The 17937-nt window shown below is 37.4% G+C and overlaps 1 protein-coding gene across 19 annotated transcripts in view; it reads right to left on the reverse strand.

Annotated features, from left to right (window-relative positions):
- The window catches only part of YEATS2 (YEATS domain containing 2), a 115644-nt gene that overhangs the window by 62614 nt on the left and 35093 nt on the right, over window positions 1–17937 (reverse strand). For 18 of the 19 annotated variants that reach the window (XM_060419890.1, XM_060419892.1, XM_027957835.3 and 15 more), the window contains exons 5-7: window positions 16191–16436; window positions 14400–14515; window positions 2708–2869 (exon numbers count right to left, since the gene is read on the reverse strand). In XM_060419890.1, coding sequence (XP_060275873.1) covers window positions 2708–2869; window positions 14400–14515; window positions 16191–16436 — 524 coding nt within the window. Of the gene's footprint in view, window positions 1–2707; window positions 2870–14399; window positions 14516–16190; window positions 16437–17937 lie in introns of those variants that run through there. The other variant, XM_060419903.1, reaches the window with a different exon arrangement.

The following is a 17937-nucleotide window of genomic DNA, read 5'->3' on the forward strand; positions in this document are numbered from 1 at the left end:
TACAACCTAAAGGAAGCCATGTGTTTCACAAAGTCCAATTCTTGGGATGAGAACTGAGAAATAACGTGGGCACTGATTTGCATCATTAAAGTATTAGGTTTTACATAATGAGCTTCTAACCCCACTTTTAGTAAATCAGATGTTCATCAGCAATAAAAAAATATGATTAATACATTTTAACTGATTCACATGTTTTATATTAAATAAAATGCTTTCCTAAAACAGTGTTGTTGTTGCTGCTGTTTTACTGTATGGAATTTTTTGCCTGGACATTAAGACATATTTTTTATATTAATATTTATATCTTTATGGACAAAGTGCTTTTTAAACTCACCTATTTCTTAACAAAATCACTAAAATATCTGTACTTAAACAATAGGCTAATTTGGAGTTAGGATATCTAAACTCAGAAAATACTGTTAATCTTAAGTTATCTTAAAGTACAAAATATTGTTACTATTCCAAGAATTCAAGTAAACAATCATTTACTTGTATTTTAACCCCTGTAAGAAAGTAGGGCAAAGAAGGAATCATTGAGAAAGTTAACTTCTGAGTTATATCTTAAAGGATAAATGGCAGATCTTAAGAAAGACAGCTACACTGTGTACATATAAGCATATGTATGTGTGTATAAGCAAAGAAGACAGACAATAGGAAGATGGTATTCCTAGCAAAGAAAACAAATCTAGGTAACCAGTGGAATTCTAGGTGAGGCTAGATGAGCTGTACTGGGTATTTCTAAAAGGTTTCATGAATCAGGTATAGACTGAAACAAAATCACAAGGTTTTTTCAACTCTATTGTCTGAGAGCCTATGAATGTACTTGCTCCTTTATCAATCTGTACCATTAGAATAAAACAGAACAGCAACACTTTTCCAAGGTTCTATCAAATGAAATATGTCAAGAAAATAAAGGAAGTAAAAGAAAAAAACCTTGTTTGCACTGGAAAACTCTTACACTGATTCATTCTCTTGGGTAGACAAGATAGAAAGATTCAATATCATGAAAAGTATGAAAATTAATCATTAATTCAATGTGATTTCAATCCATAAATCGACACTTAGAATCTAAAGTAACCTGGAACAACATATGTACTCAAGAATGACCAAGACAAAAATTGTAGAATAATAATAATAATAATAATGATCAGGGGAACATACTCTACCTAAGATCAGCATATTCTATTAAGCGAAACAATTAGAATAGTGTAGTATTAGCACAGGAATCAAATTAACAAAATCTAGCATCAGATACATGTTTTTATGAGAATTAAGTGCATATTAAAGGACAGATCAGCTGATAATTAATATATACCTAAATATCCATACGAAGAATATAAATGTTGTGTACTAGCTACAAAATCTCATTTCCAAGTATTTGACTTTTTCACCAACGCCTATCTTCCAGCTCCATTTATAATCTATTTATTAGAAATAGATTTATTTTTTGACCCCCACAGAGATTTTCATTTCTTGTCCATAACAGTTTTCACTACCCATTACTGCTATTATGTAATCTCAATGTAATACCAATGTAATCTCCTTCTCTCCTTACTCAGCTCAGATTCCATGGTATATGACTACCATATTATTATTATTAAAGTAAGGAAATCAATGAACTGGGGGACCAAGGTTTTGGAAGACTTGTCTATCTGCATGCCAAAGTCCTAAGAGTGATGGCAAGAGTACTGGTAGAGAGAATATCAGCACACTAGGTGCTACAATTGTTTTTGAAAGAGGAATGAGTAGGAAATCAGTAAATGCTCCCAAAAAGGAGAAGCAGCAGATCTTATAAAATTTCAAAGGAGCAGAAGTTTTTAGAGAAAAGAAGGGGAAAACTGGTCTGGAAGCCACAAACACAAGCAAGACAGACAAGCACCCACTTCTAGAACCAATGGTATATACGGTGTGTAAGAGGGAAAAAAAACAAAAACAAAAACAAAAACAAAAGTTACCACTTGAAAGTTTTCTCAGGAGAAACAGTGTTCTCAGGAATTAGTCAGGTTTTACTTCAGAGTCAGGAGTGCTCTAAAGGAATGTTCTGAAGAAAGCTGAAGATACAGGAGATTTCACTGATAATAAACCAGACCCACTTCTACAATACATTCATATAATGAACATATGTGTGATAGGTAACATCACATATAGATATGAACAATACACCTAAATGAAACAAATTTTACAGGAGCGTATATATATATATAATGTGTGTGTTTGTGTGTGTATAAAATCATTCCATCTTTGTGAAATAATCACAACAAAAAACTTCAATAGCTCTGCTAGATTAAAAACAGAGAAAAAAATATCATTAAAGGTTACTTCTGAGAGGGTGAGATCATGGGAAACTTACAACATTAAGTATTTCTATAAAGTCAGAATCCTTTATTAAGTTCTAATATATCTGATAATCATTAAAACAGTAACATTTTTATACTTATCTATATAAACAAGTTATTTCCAGAAGAGAGGAGAATAAGCTGGTGTAATTCATATGGTAACAACCTGACAGGTGGGGATGGTACCTGTTTAGTGAGACAGAAATCTGCAATAAAGAACCACAGCTAAAATTATACTGTGACTAAAAGCCAAAGCTGAATAAATTATTAATAATACAAGAATTTCAAAGGTGTGTTCTTGAGTTAAACCACTTTCCTTCCACTTCAGTAATTCTGTACTTCTCAGGTTTAATAACTCAAATAGTGCTCACCTAACTTCCACAAGGTCATTTGGTTTATAGCTGGGATGAAGAAAGAACCAAACTTTCTTGACAAAATGATTAATACTGGGTTCTCTACGAGAGCCTCGGACATATACCATCCACTTGTGGGTTGACTGGTCATTTTCTTCTCTCTTATCAGGAGGTATATACCTAGAGTAGGGAGAAAAAAAGACGACTTGAAATCTTTGTTCCTAACAAACCAATTAACTACTACTTAAAACAAGATTAAAAATCAATTACAAGAAGAAAATGGGAAAATTTACACATACATAAAGAGTAGACAACATACTACTTACCAATTAATAGGGAAAAAAAGAAATCAAAAGAGAAATTTAAAAAATACCTAGAGACATCTGAAAATGGAAATAGAGCATACCAAAACTGCAGTGATGCAGCAAAAACAGTTCTAAGAAGGAAGTTTATAGAGATAAATGCCTACATAAAGAAAAAAAGATCTCAAATTAACAACCTAATTTTATACCCTAAGGAACTAGAAACAGAAAAACAAACTAAACCCTAAGTTAGGACAAGGAAAGAAATAACAAAGATCAGAGTGGAAACAAAGACTAAAAACACAACAGAAAAGGCCAAAGAAAGAAGAGTTGGTTTTCTGAAAAGATAAAATAGACAAATTTTATCTTTACACAGACTTACCAAGAGGAGGGACTCAAACAAATAAAATTATAAATGAAAGAGGAGATGTTATAACTGATAACCACACAAACACAAAAGATCATAAAAGACTAAGAACAATTGCACATCAACAAACTGGACAACTTAGCAGTAATGAATAAAACCTAGAAATAGACACCCTACCCAGACTGAATGGTGAAGAAATAGAAATCTGAACAGAACAGTTACTAGTAAGGAGACTGAATCAGCAAACAAAAACCTCCCAACAAAGTACATTCCAGGACCAGTGGTTTAAAGGGTGAATTCTACCAAACAGATAAAGATTTTATTCCAATCCTCAACCTCTTCCAAAAAATAAAAGAAGAGGGAACACTCAATGATCTCATTTTATGAAGCCAAAATTACCAATACCAGAGCCAAGTGAGGATACTACAAGAAAAGGAAATTATAAGCCAGTGTCCCTGATAAAGGGCTTCCCAGGTGGCTCAGTGGTCAAGAATCTGCCTGCGAATGCAGGAGATGCTGGTTCAATCCCTGGGTTGGCAAGATCTCCTAGAGAAGAAAATGGCAACCCACACCAGTATTCTTGCCTGGGAAATCCCATGGGCAATGGAGCATGGCAGGCTACAGTTCATGGGGTCATAAGAGTCATACATGACTGAGTGACTAAACAACAATCCTTGATAAAAGTAAATGCAAAATTCTTCAACAAAACATTAGCAAACAGAATTCAACAGTACTTTAAAAGTATCATACAACATGAGCAAGTGAGATTTATTCCAGGCATACAAGGATGGTTTGACATCTACAAATCAATGCAACACATCACACTAATGAAATGAAGGCTAAAAATTATGTAATCATCTCAAAAGATGCAGTAAAAGCATTTGACAAAATTCAGTATCTGCTCATAATAAAAATTCTCAACTGCATATAGAGGAAGCATTTCTTAAAATAATAAAGCCACACATGACAAGCCCACAGCTAAGATCATACTGAATGGTGAAAGCCAGAAGATTTTCCTCTAAGATCAGGAACAAGACAAGGATGTCCACTATTGCCATTTTTATTCAACACAGTACTATAAGTCCTAGCCAGAGCAATTAGACAAAAAAAAAAAAATGAAGAAACAAAAGGCAAACTGAAAAGGAAGAAGTAAAATTCTCTCTATTTGCACAAAACATAATATCATACATAGAAAAACCTAAAGACTCCATCACAAAACTATTAAATGAATTCAGTAGAGTTGTAGGATATAAAATCAACATTAAAAAATCAGTTGTTTCTATACACTGACAACAGACTACCAGAAAGAGAAATTGACAATAATTTCATTTACAACAGCATCAAATACAATAAAACACTTAGCAATTTAACCAGAGGTAAAAGATCTGTACACTGAAAACTGTAAGACACTATCAACTATACGTCAGTAAACAAAAATAAAACTAAAATCTATAAGACACTGATGAAAGAAACTGAAGAAGGCATGGATATTCTGTGCTCAAGAACTGGAAAAACAGTTAAAATGTTCATACTACAATGCAATCTCTATCAAAATTCCAATGGCATTTTTTACAAATAGAAAAACAATCCTAAAATCTATGTGCAACGAGAAAAGATTCTGAATAGCCAAATCAATCATGAGAAGGAAGATAAAAGCTGAAGGCATCATGTTTCCTGGTTTCAAACTATATTACAAAGCTACAGTAATCAAAACAGTGTTGTACTGGAATAAAAACACATAAACCAATGCCACAAAATAGAGAGAGAAGAAATAAACTCACACTGGTCATTAATTTCCAATGAGGAAGCTAATATATACAGTGAGGGAAAGGACAGTTTCAATAAATGGTGCTGGGAAAACTGAAAAGCCACATGCAAAAGAATGAACTGAACCTCTATCCACAACAGACCCAAAATCAACCCAAAATGGATTCGTAAGTTAAATTTAAGACCTAAAACCATAAAACTGGAAGAAAGTATAAAGGGCAAGCTTTTTTATATCTGTCTGGGCAACGATTTTTTGGATCTGACACCAAAAACAGAGGCAATAACAGGACACTAATAGATGGAGAAATATACCATGTTCATGGATCGGAAGAATCAGTATAGTGAAAATGAGTATACTACCCAAAGCAATCTACATATTCAATGCAATCCCTATCAAGCTACCAGCAGTATTTTTCACAGAACTAGAACAAATAATTTCAAGATTTGTATGGAAATACAAAAAACCTCAAATAGCCAAAGCAATCTTGAGAAAGAAGAATGGAACTGGAGGAATCAACTTGCCTGACTTCAGGCTCTACTACAAAGCCACAGTCATCAAGACAGTATGGTACTGGCACAAAGACAGAAATATAGATCAATGGAACAAAACAGAAAGCCCAGAGATAAATCCACACACATATGGACACCTTATCTTTGACAAAGGAGGCAAGAATATACAATGGAGTCAAGACAATCTCTTTAACAAGTGGTGCTGGGAAAACTGGTCAACCACTTGTAAAAGAATGAAACTAGATCACTTTCTAACACGGCACACAAAAATAAACTCAAAATGAATTAAAGATCTAAATGTAAGACCAGAAACTATAAAACTCCTAGAGGAGAACATAGGCAAAACACTCTCCGACATACATCACAGCAAGATCCTCTATGATCCACCTCCCAGAATACTGGAAATAAAAGCAAAAATAAACAAATGGGATCTAATTAAAATTAAAAGCTTCTGCACAACAAAGGAAACTATAAGCAAGGTGAAAAGACAGCCTTCTGAATGGGAGAAAATAATAGCAAATGAAGCAACTGACAAACAACTAATCTCAAAAATATACAAGCAACTTATGCAGCTCAACTCCAGAAAAATAAACAACCCAATCAAAAAATGGGCCAAAGAACTAAATAGACATTTCTCCAAAGAAGACATACGGATGGCTAACAAACACATGAAAAGATGCTCAACATCACTCATTATTAGAGAAGTGCAAATCAAGACCACAATGAGATACCACTTCACACCAGTCAGAATGGCTGCGATCCAAAAGTCTGCAAGCAATAAATGCTGGAGAGGGTGTGGAGAAAAGGGAACCCTCTTACACTGTTGGTGGGAATGCAAACTAGTACAGCCACTTTGTAGAACAGTGTGGAGATTCCTTAAAAAATTGCAAATAGAACTACCTCATGACCCAGCAATCCCACTGCTGGGCATACACACGGAGGAAACCAGAACTGAAAGAGACACATGTACCCCAATGTTCATCGCAGCACTGTTTATAATAGCCAGGACATGGAAACAACCTAGATGTCCATCAGCAGATGAATGGATAAGAAAGCTGTGGTACATATACACAATGGAGTATTACTCAGCCGTTAAAAAGTATACATTTGAATCAGTTCTAATGAGATGGATGAAACTGGAGCCGATTATACAGAGTGAAGTAAGCCAGAAAGAAAAACACCAATACAGTATACTAACACATATATATGGTATTTAGAAAGATGGTAATGATGACCCTGTATGCGAGACAGCAAGAGACACATGTGTAGAGCAGACTTTTGGACTCTGTGGGAGAGGGAAAGGGTGGGATGATTTGGGAGAATGGCACTGAAACATGTATACTATCATGTAAGAAATGAATCGCTAGTCTATGTTCGATGCAGGATACAGGATGCTTGGGGCTGGTGCACAGGGATGATCCAGAGAGATGATATGGGGTGGGAGGTGGGAGGGGGTTCATGTTTGGGAACTCTGTACACCCGTGGCGGATTCATGTCAATGTATGGCAAAACCAATACAGTACTGTAAAGTAAAATAAAGCAAAAATAAAAATTTATTTAAAAAAAAAACAGAGGCAATAAAACCAAAACAAGTAGAACTACATCAAACTAAAAAGCATTTGTCCATGAAAGGAAACCATCAACAAAATGAAAAGACAACCTATGGTATGGAAAAAGATACTTCTAAATCATGTATCTGATAAAGGGTTAATATTCAAAACATGAAGAACTCACAAAATAGCAAAACAAAGACAAAACTAAAATATCTAATTTATAAATAGGCAGAGGATCAAACTAAACTTCCAGTTATAAACAAGTCATGTAATGTATAGGTAATGTGTAGCTATGGTGACAGATGGTAACTAGACTTATTGTGGTAATCGTTTTGCAATATATAAAAATATCAAATCACTATGCTGTCTACCTAAAACAAGTATAATGTTGCTAGATCAACTGTACTTCAATTAAACAAAACTATTTTTAAGGAGATAGATAAACATATTAACATACACACAGGAATATTATTCAGTCCTAAGAAAAAAGTAAATCCTGCCATTTTTGACAACATGGATAGACCGACCTTGATGGCATTATGGTAAGTGAAATAAGTCAAGCAAAGAAAGACAAATACTGCTTGGTATCACTTCTATGTGAAATCTAAGAAGAAAAATCAAACTCATAGAAGCAAAGTAGAAAAATGGTTATCAGGAGCTGAAGAGTTGGAGAAAATTTTCCATTTAAAAAAACCCTAAAATTCAGGCAATATTTAACAGCCATATTACCTAACCAAAGAAAGTCTTTGCAGTTAACCCTTTTCTTTAAACTTTTTTTTGGGGGGGGGGGGGCCTGAAGAGGCAATCCCTTGAAGTTTTTGTTTTGTTTTCTAATTATCATCAGGCAATTAAAAAAAAATCCTGCTTTTCCTGCTAAGTGGGTACACTAGGTAGAAACAAACTAGCATACTTTATTCCTGGGTTAGGAAACCTCTAGCCTGTGGGGTGATTTCATTCAGGTTCAAAAGTTAGAACTCTGAACTCTTCTGTTTCCTATTCATTGCTGTCAAGGTTGCCAGTGGTTCTTTGTTTTTAAAGAAAACAAGTCATTTCCTTAAGTACGGACCATGGGAAAACTAGAATCCTCAGCCCTTCCTTTTGCCGCTCTGGCTTTACTTCATGAAAGAAAGAAAGAAAGTGAAGTCACTCAGCTGTGTCCGACTCTTTGCCACCCCATGGACTGTAGCTTACCAGGCTCCTCCATCCATGGGATTTTCCAGGCAAGAATACTGGAGTGGGTTGCCATTTACTTCATGAGACCCCCTTATAACATTCTGTTGGAAAATATGGTCATGGCCTTCTGTAAATTCATCTATGTCTATGGTTATCCTTAGCGATACAGTGGGCCAAGTTGCCTAACCCAGTTTTTCTTTAGGCGTACTCATGTCCTATCTTTACCTTTGCTCTTCCATATATAAAAGCCAGCCCTATCAGCATTTTAATCAGAATATCTACATATCAACTTAGGAAGAAGAGTTATCTTTACAACACTGAGCTTTCCTATCCATTAGAGCCATACTGGTCTAATCATTTAGTTCCTTCATGTGTTTCAATAAAATTTGTATTTTCATAAAAGGCCAGCATATCTTTTATTATGCTACATTTTTTTATTGCTAGAGTTAATATATCTTTTAAAAGTTGTCTTCTGTAAGTTTGTCATACAGAAACAATCAACTTCTGTGTATTGATGATGATGATATTTAGCTGCTAAGTCATGTCCAACTCTTTTGCGATTCCATGGACTATAGCCTACCATACTCCTCTGTCCGTGGGATTTCAGGCAAAAATAGTGGAGTGGGTTGCCACTTCCCTCTCCCGACCCAGGGACTGAACCCGCATCTCCTGCATTTTGGCAGGCAGATTCTTTACTACTGAGCCACTAAGGAAGCCCTTCTTACTACTTTCAAAGTTTAAATCTCTATGTCTTTTCTTAGTTGTTATCTTAGATACTCTAACAAGTATTCTTAACAAAGTCTAAAGTAAATCAATATTTTTACCCTCTTCCAGAACAAACAAGGACTTTATAACTCTCATGCCAATCATTCCGCTTTATTTATAAAGTCCACCTGGCCTTAAAGCCCAAAACCCACAAATTACACAGAATTGTTTGAAAATGTCAGTAACTGTTTCTCCGCAGTCTTTTCGTGGCCTGGTGAGCCTACCTGAATTTCTAGTTTTGGCCTTTTCTGGGCTGACATGTCTTGTACTATATGTGAGACCTCAACACGACACATTAGTTCCCTTAGCTAAATGCATGCTAATTCTAAAATAACTTGTAAAATAGAAACCTAATTACCTTAGTCATATTTTATGCTTCCATTTAAATACTACAAAGACTATTGAGCATCTCTGTATTATCCTTAGATTCTTAATGTACTTTCTGTTTGTTATCAGTGGTTCATTAACTGGGATTTGGAAGACTCCTCTGACATCTGATTCCCCTCCCCAGATATTCAGTGTAATTCTGAATCCTTTAGTTTCAATAATTGAATCTAATGTAAATTTTCATAAATATATCAATTTATTCACCAATCAACATTTACTGAACACCAACTACTGCAAGATGCAAAAACAAACAAGATACACTTTCTAAAGAGATTCCAGTCTGATTTGGAAAAGATATATGAAAACTGGAAATAACGACATAATGTGACAAAAATGACAAGCAGCACAGAGGAAATGCCTAGTGAGGAGAATAGCAAATAAAGTTTTGTGAGGAGATAACAGGGGTGGAGACCGAGAGTGCCAGGCGGTGTCGGCACAGGTGCGAGAGGAGCTACCCCACGTCCGAGGTCAGGGGCGGCGGCCAAGAGGAGCTACCACACGTCCAGGGTCAAGGGCGGCAGCCGGAGGAGCTACCCCCTGCCCGAGGTCGGGGCGGTGGCCGAGAGGAGCAACCACACGTCCAAGGAGCGGCAGCTGTGTGGGCACAGGAGGGACGAGAGGAGCTACTCCACGTTCAAGGTCAGGAGGGGCAGCCGTGAAGAGATACCCTCGTCCAAGGTAAGAGAAACCCAAGTAAGACGGTAGGTTTGCGAGAGGGCATCAGAGGGGAGATACACTGAAACCATAACCACAGAAAACTAGCCAATCTGATCACACGGACCACAGCCTTGTCTAACTCAATGAAACTAAGCCATGCCATGTGGGGCCACCCAGGACGGGTGGGTCATGGTGGAGAGGTCTGACAGAATGTGGTCCACTGGAGAAGGGAATGGCAAACCACTTCAGTATTCTAGCCTTGAGAACCCCATGAACAGTATGAAAAGGCAAAATGATACTGAAAGGGGAACTCCCTGGGTCGGTAGGTGCCCAATATGCTACTGGAGATCAGTGGATAAATAACTCCAGAAAGAATGAAGGGATGGACCCAAAGCAAAAACAATACCCAGTTGTGGATGTGACTGGTGATAGAAGCAAGGTCCGATGCTGTAAAGAGCAATATTGCATAGGAACCTGGAATGTCAGGTCCATGAATCAAGGCAAATTGGAAGTGGTCAAACAGGAGATGGCAAGGGTGAATGTCAACATTCTAGGAATCAGCAAACTAAAATGGACTGGAATGGGTGAATTTAACTCAGATGACCATTATATCTACTATTGTGAGCAGAAATCCCTTAGAAAAAATGGAGTAGCCATCATGGTCAACAAAACAGTCCAAAATGCAGTACTTGGATACAATCTCAAAAACGACAGAATGATCTCTTCATTTCCAAGGCAAATCATTCAATATGACGGTGATCCAAATCTATGCCCCAACCAGTAACACTGAAGAAGCTGAAGTTGAACAGTTCTATGAAGACGTACAAGACCTTCTAGAACTAACACCCAAAAAAGATGTCCTTTTCATCATAGGGGACTGGAATGCAAAAGCAGGAAGTCAAGAAACATTTGGAATAACAGGCAAATTTGGCCTTGGAGTATGGAATGAAGCAGGGCAAAGGCTAATAGAGTTTTGCCAAGAGAATGCACTGGTCATAGCAAAGGAGCGGCAGCTGTGTGGGCACAGGAGGGATGAGAGGAGCTACTCCACGTTCAAGGTCAGGAGGGGCGGCCGTGAAGAGATACCCTCATCCAAGGTAAGAGAAACCCAAGTAAGACGGTAGGTGTTGCGAGAGGGCATCAGAGGGGAGATACACTGAAACCATAACCACAGAAAACTAGCCAATCTGATCACACGGACCACAGCCTTGTCTAACTTAATAAAACTAAGCCATGCCATGTGGGGCCACCCAGGACGGGTGGGTCTTCCAACAACACAAGAGAAGACTCTACACATGGACATCACCAGATGGTCAACACCGAAATCAGATCGATTATATTCTTTGCAGCCAAAGATGGAGAAGCTCTACACAGTCAGAAAAAACAAGACCAGGAGCTGACTGTGGCTCAGATTATGAACTACTTATTGTCAAATTCAGACTTAAATTGAAGAAACGGGAAAACCACCAGACCATTCAGGTATGACCTAAATCAAATCCCTTATGATTATTCAGTGGAAGTGAGAAATAGATTTAAGGCACTAGATCTGATAGACAGAGTGTCTGATGAACTATGGACAGAGGTTCATAACACTATACAGAAGACAGGCATCAAGACCATCCCCAAGGAAAAGAAATGAAAAAAAGCAAAATGGCTGTCTGAGGAGGCCTTACAAATAGCTGTGAAAAGCAGAGAAGCGAAAAGCAAAGGAGAAAAGGAAAGATATAAGCATCTGAGTGCAGAGTTCCAAAGAACAGCAAGAAGAGATAAGAAAGCCTTCCTCAGCAATCAATGCAAAGAAATAGAGGAAAAGAACAGAATGGGAAAGACTAGAGATCTCTTCAAGAAAATCAGAGATACCAAGGGAACATTTCATGCAAAGATGGGCTCAATAAAGGACAGAAATGCTAAGGACCTAACAGAAGCAGAAGATATTAAGAAGAGGTGGCAAGAATACACAGAAGAACTGTACAAAAAAGATCTTCATGACCCAGATAATCACAATGGTCTGATCACTCACCTAGAGCCAGATATCCTGGAATGTGAAGTCAAGTGGGCCTTAGAAGGCATCACTATGAACAAAGCTAGTGGAGGTGATGGAACTCCAGTTAAGCTATTTCAAATCCTGAAAGATGATGCTGTGAAAGTGCTACACTCAATATGCCAGCAAATTTGGAAAACTCAGCAATGGCCACAGGACTGGAAAAGGTCAGTTTTCATTCCAATCCCAAAGAAAGGCAATGCCAAAGAATGCGCAAACCACCACACTTGCACTCATCTCACACGCTAGTTAAGTAAGGCTCAAAATTCTCCAAGCCAGGCTTCACCAATACATGAACCGTGCACTTCCAAATGTTCAAGCTGGTTTTAGAAAAGGCAGAGGAACCAGAGATCAAATTGCCAGCATCTGCTGGATCATGGAAAAAGCAAGAGAGTTCCAGAAAAACATCTATTTCTGCTTTATTGACTATGCCAAAGCCTTTGACTGTGTGGATCACAATAAACTGTGGAAAATTCTGAAAGCGATGGGAATACCAGACCACCTGACCTGCCTCTTGAGAAACCTGTATGCAGGTCAGGAAGCAACAGTTAGAACTGGACATGGAACAACAGACTGGTTCCAAATAGGAAAAGGAGTTCGTCAAGGCTGTATATTGTCACCCTGTTTATTTAACTTATATGCAGAGTACATCATGAGAAATGCTGGGCTGAAAGAAGCACAAGCTGGAATTAAGATTGCTGGGAGAAATATTGATAACCTCAGATATGCAGATGACACCACCCTTATGGCAGAAAGTGAAGAGGAACTAAAAAACTCTTGATGAAAGTGAAAGAGGAGAGTGAAAAAGTTGGCTTACAGCTCAACATTCAGAAACTGAAGATCATGGCATCTGGTCCCATCACTTCATGGCAAATAGATGGGGAAACAGTGGGAACAGTGGCAGACTTTATTTTTTGGGCTCCAAAATCACTGCAGATGGTGATTGCAGCCATGAAATTAAAAGACACTTACTCCTTGGAAGGAAAGTTATGACCAACCTAGATAGTATATTGAAAAGCAGAGGTATTACTTTGCCAACAAAGGTCCATCTAGTCAAGGCTATGGTTTTTCCAGTAGTCATGTATGGATGTGAGAGTTGGACTGTGAAAAAAGCTGAGCGCCGAAGAATTGATGCTTCTGAACTGTGGTGTTGGAGAAGACTCTTGAGAGTCCCTTGGACTGCAAGGAGATCCAACCAGTTCATCCTAAAGGAGATCAGTCCTGGGTGTTCTTTGGAAGGACTGATGCTGAAGCTGAAACTCCAGTACTTTGGCCACCTCATGGGAAGAGTTGACTCATTGGAAAAGACCCTGATGCTGGGAGGGATTGGGGGCAGGAGGAGAAGGGGAGGACACACGATGAGATGGCTGGATGGTATCACCAACTCGATGGACATGAGTCTGAGTGAACTCCAGGAGTTAGTGATAGACAGGGAGGCCTGGCATGCTGTGATTTATGGGGTCACAAAGAGTCGGCCACGACTGAGCAACTGAACTGAACTGACTGAACATTCTTAAGCTGTTGAAGATTTATGTCTTTACCCATTCCTAAACACTTGGCAAAAATGATGATGCTCCTACTAGACAGCATGAGACACACCGTTAGATAGCCCTTTAGCTTGGAGGAATTCCATCTTGAAGACCTACTGTATAACCTTTTGTTATAAATTTAAAACATTTCAATTTGAGCAACCAAACAAACATTTTTAGGAATTAGGTAAGGCCCCTAACGATAGAACTAAATCAGAAGAAGTCAAAGTTCCTCCCAAGTTATCCACACTTACATGCTTAATAAAATATATAAAAGTGGGACTTTCCTGGTGGTCCAGTGGTTGGGACTCTGTGCTCCCTACACAGGGGCCTAGGTTCGATCCCTGGTCAGAGAACTAGATCTCACATGCTTCAACTAAGACCTGGCACAACCAAATAAGTGTTTTTAAAAAATACAGAAAACTTCATGTCTGCAAAAAGTTTTTTTTACTAAGCACAATTTTATTCCATGTCAGAGATGAACAGACACACTGAAGCAGTCTCAAGTTTCTGGACCTTCATTTACTTTTAAAACAACTAAGAGTCTGGGAAAAAGAATTCCTGAAGCCTATTCCTACTGTAATACTATGATAATAATACGCCAGAGTATTACCCAAACTGGATGACTGAAAATCGAGACAATTCAACTGAATACTCACTTGGACACATTGCCCACTACTATTGTTTTCTTTACAAAAAGTCGTGAAGTCTCATCTCCTGTAAGATCAGTATTCCGCTGCTCTGTTTTATGGGAGCCAGCAATACTAGAAGTGTCCTAGAAAAAAATCATAATCAAATTTCATTTTCAATTTGGACAATTTTCAACAGGTAGAAACCACAAAATCATACAAGGTACAAATGGACTAATTCAATTTTTCTTTTTTTTAATTACAAAATTCTCTGGTTTTACGGCTCCTCTCAGAGTATGAAAGAATAATTTTACTGTAATTTTTCTATTATAGAAAAAGTCTGTACACTGTAACTCCACATATATGTGTGCTTTTAATAGTCATACACAGTGGCTTTGTATATGCAAACAGGATGTGGAAGAATACACAGGAAACTACTACAACGGTTACCTCTGGGAAATGGGAATGGGTGATAAGGTCAATGAAATTTACCTTTTTTCCAACCTTCTATACTATTACAAATTTTTCAGTATGAAGCAGTTTACACATAATGGTTAAGTTAAAGTTTGACTATGGAGAAAGACAGCCAGTGTTTAAGACTTGGACCTTACATTTACTGGATGTATCATCTTGGTAATCACTTAACTTCTCTGTCTCAGTTTCCTCATCTATAAAATAAGGGTGATAATAGTATGCATCTCAGATTGTATTGTACAGTTCTTAGGAAGTGCCTGGTACACAGTAAACACTAGTATGTTACATGAACATGAGCATGTATATTACATAAAAGATAGCAGGTTTCTGAATCCTATGACTAGCATGACCTAAATTCATCTTAATTAAAAAAGAAAAACATATGCAGTATTTCCGCATAAGTTATACAACTAAATCCAAATATTAACAGTTTTGATTTGGGATAGTACAATTATGAATGACTTTTCTGTTCTCCCTTACTTTTCTGTAGTTTAAAATTTTCAACAATGAACAGAATGAATTTGTAATCAGAATTTTTTTTTTGGAGTGGGGTGGGTGGATCATGACATAGCATGTAGGATCCTAGTTTTCCCGACCAGGGACTGAACCCATGCCCTCTGCACTGGAAGTGCAGTCTTTTTTTTTTTTTTTTTTTGGAAGTACAGCCTTAACCACTGGACTGCCAGGGAAGTCCCCAGAAAATATTTTTATCAAAAATAATCAAATCTTTGATGTCTGAGTATGTAGAAAGCAACCTAGGAATTTCCTCTATCACAGAACATCTGGTTGAGAAAAACCACTGGTCTTATCCAATGGGGATTTGATAGTCAAGTATAACACCGAGAATTTCAGAGCAGTGTGAGACGGGAATTCAAATAACAAACTGACAGGATCAAAGAGTAATGAACAGCTTTCAATTCTACTTATTATTTTTCAAGTTTCTTTCAGTTATTAAAGCATCTTAGAACATCAAATTTCAAAGAGGAACTACTGAAGAGACACTGCTCTTGAGAGAATAAACTTGATAAAGTAGAAAAACCTTGGGCAAAGTTAAGGTACTGCTAACTCCTCAAGGTTTCTTTCCTACCCTATCTACATGAATGGCATCTGGGAGTTGGGTGACGATCAGAGATTTGAACTGTAAAGTCAGAAAGACAGAGGTTTGATTCTCAGTTCTGATACTTGTGGACAACTATAACCTTATCCTCATAGAGACTGAGTTTCCCCATCTCTAAAAGTGATAATTAACTTGTATTTTGGTTCCAATAAAATGAAATACTGTGTGCATACTTAATAAATATTGGTTCCCTTCTCTTTTGGCTCCCTTCCACCCATCCAACTATATACCCTTCCAGTATTTCGGCTTGGTCTCTGCTCCGTGTTGCTTGACAATCTTTCTTCTATGTCCATATTGCTGTTAGTGTCTTTGTCAGATAGGAAGTCATTGTGTTGAGATAAAGAATCACTTTCTGAATGATTGGCTGATGGTGTTTCTGATCTCTGATTGGCAGGAGATGATGACCTAGATGGTGATTCCAAAAATTTCTTGATAGCAGGATGATTAAAAACCATTGTATCACATGTCTTTGATCCCTGCAAAAACAAAAGTAAGCAAAACAAACTTTATATCATATCCAGCGAAAGTAGGCAAAAATTTGATCTTTCCAAAAACCCTTATCTATTTTGGGATCACGGTTGTGCTGTGCTTAGTCACTCAGTCATGTCTGACTCTTTGTGACCCCATGGACTATAGCCCACCAGGCTCTTCTGTCTACGGAACTCTCCAGGCAAGAATACTGGAGTGGGCAGCCATCTCCTTCTCCAGGGATCTTTCCGACCCAGGGACTAATCAGGTCTCCTGCACTGCAGGCAGATTCTTTACCATCTGAGTCACCTACCCCCATAAAATAGAGACCAAATCAATAAAAAGTACAGAATGAGAAATAATTATGCAAAGGTCCTAACACTAAAAGCTAAAGATTCAAGTTCTCAGAAGGTAAATGAAAAGTAAAGATAAATATATATTAATAGTAACACATGGAAGTCAGATCTGACTTTAAAAAATAAGTCTGATATTGCTTGATTCAAATACATCATCCGCTCTAAATAAAACACTCCTATAAAAAATATAAAGATTTTTAAAAGCATACATAAAAAGACTCCCACATAGGATAAAATATAGTACAGTCCAGTACTGAAGCCAGCCTAGGGTATTTTTTGTGTCTTATTACTTACACAAAAAATAAGAAATGTTGTTACTTGATACAGATATACTGTACTACTGATACACTGTAGTTACTTCCAAGAAGCAAGTTTTAGAAATTATTTAATTGAAATTAAAATAATTGTTTTAGTGAGTAAGAGAGTCAGAGGCTAGTATTTCAGAGTTCAAAGCAACAAGGCCTAGTTTCAAAAATGAAAGTTTACGGCTATAAATGTATTTTGTTAGAGCAAACTAAAAATAAATTTTAAGTGGTAGATGATAATAGACAAAAACATACCTAAATATCCTTAAATAAATCCTAATCAGAATATAACAAAAATCAGTGCATTTCTAGACCATCAAATAGCACAGTTCAGTACTGTTAAATAGTTTTTTTAAAAAAAGGACAACAAAACATCAAATGAATAACCAGCTCTTCAGAGGAGCTACAGTCCTATGTAATGCAGCTGCCAGTGCTTGATGTCCATCTTGTTGACTCCAATGGCAAGCTGTATAACAGATGACATTGGAATCTGCCCTCAGTTGAACAGTTATCTCCCACAAATTCTTGTCCACCTAGAACCTATGAATGTTTCTATTTGAGAATCAGTTCTTTTCAGATGTAATCAAGTTAAGATGATGTCATATTGGATTTGGGGAGGCCTCACTCTGGTAGCTCAGATGTAGGAAACCCAGATTCAATCCCTGGGTCAGGAAGATCTCCTGGAGAAGGAAACAGCAACCCACGCCAGTATTCTTGCCTGGAAAATCCCATGGATGGAGGAGCCTGGTAGGCTATAGTCCATGTGGTCGCAAAGAGTCGGGCACGACTGAGTGACTTCACTTCACTTTCACTCAAATGACTACTGTACTACAAGAAGGAAAGTTGGA

Source organism: Ovis aries, chromosome 1, assembly GCF_016772045.2.
Source record: "Ovis aries strain OAR_USU_Benz2616 breed Rambouillet chromosome 1, ARS-UI_Ramb_v3.0, whole genome shotgun sequence".
Classification (NCBI taxonomy): Eukaryota; Metazoa; Chordata; class Mammalia; order Artiodactyla; family Bovidae; genus Ovis; species Ovis aries.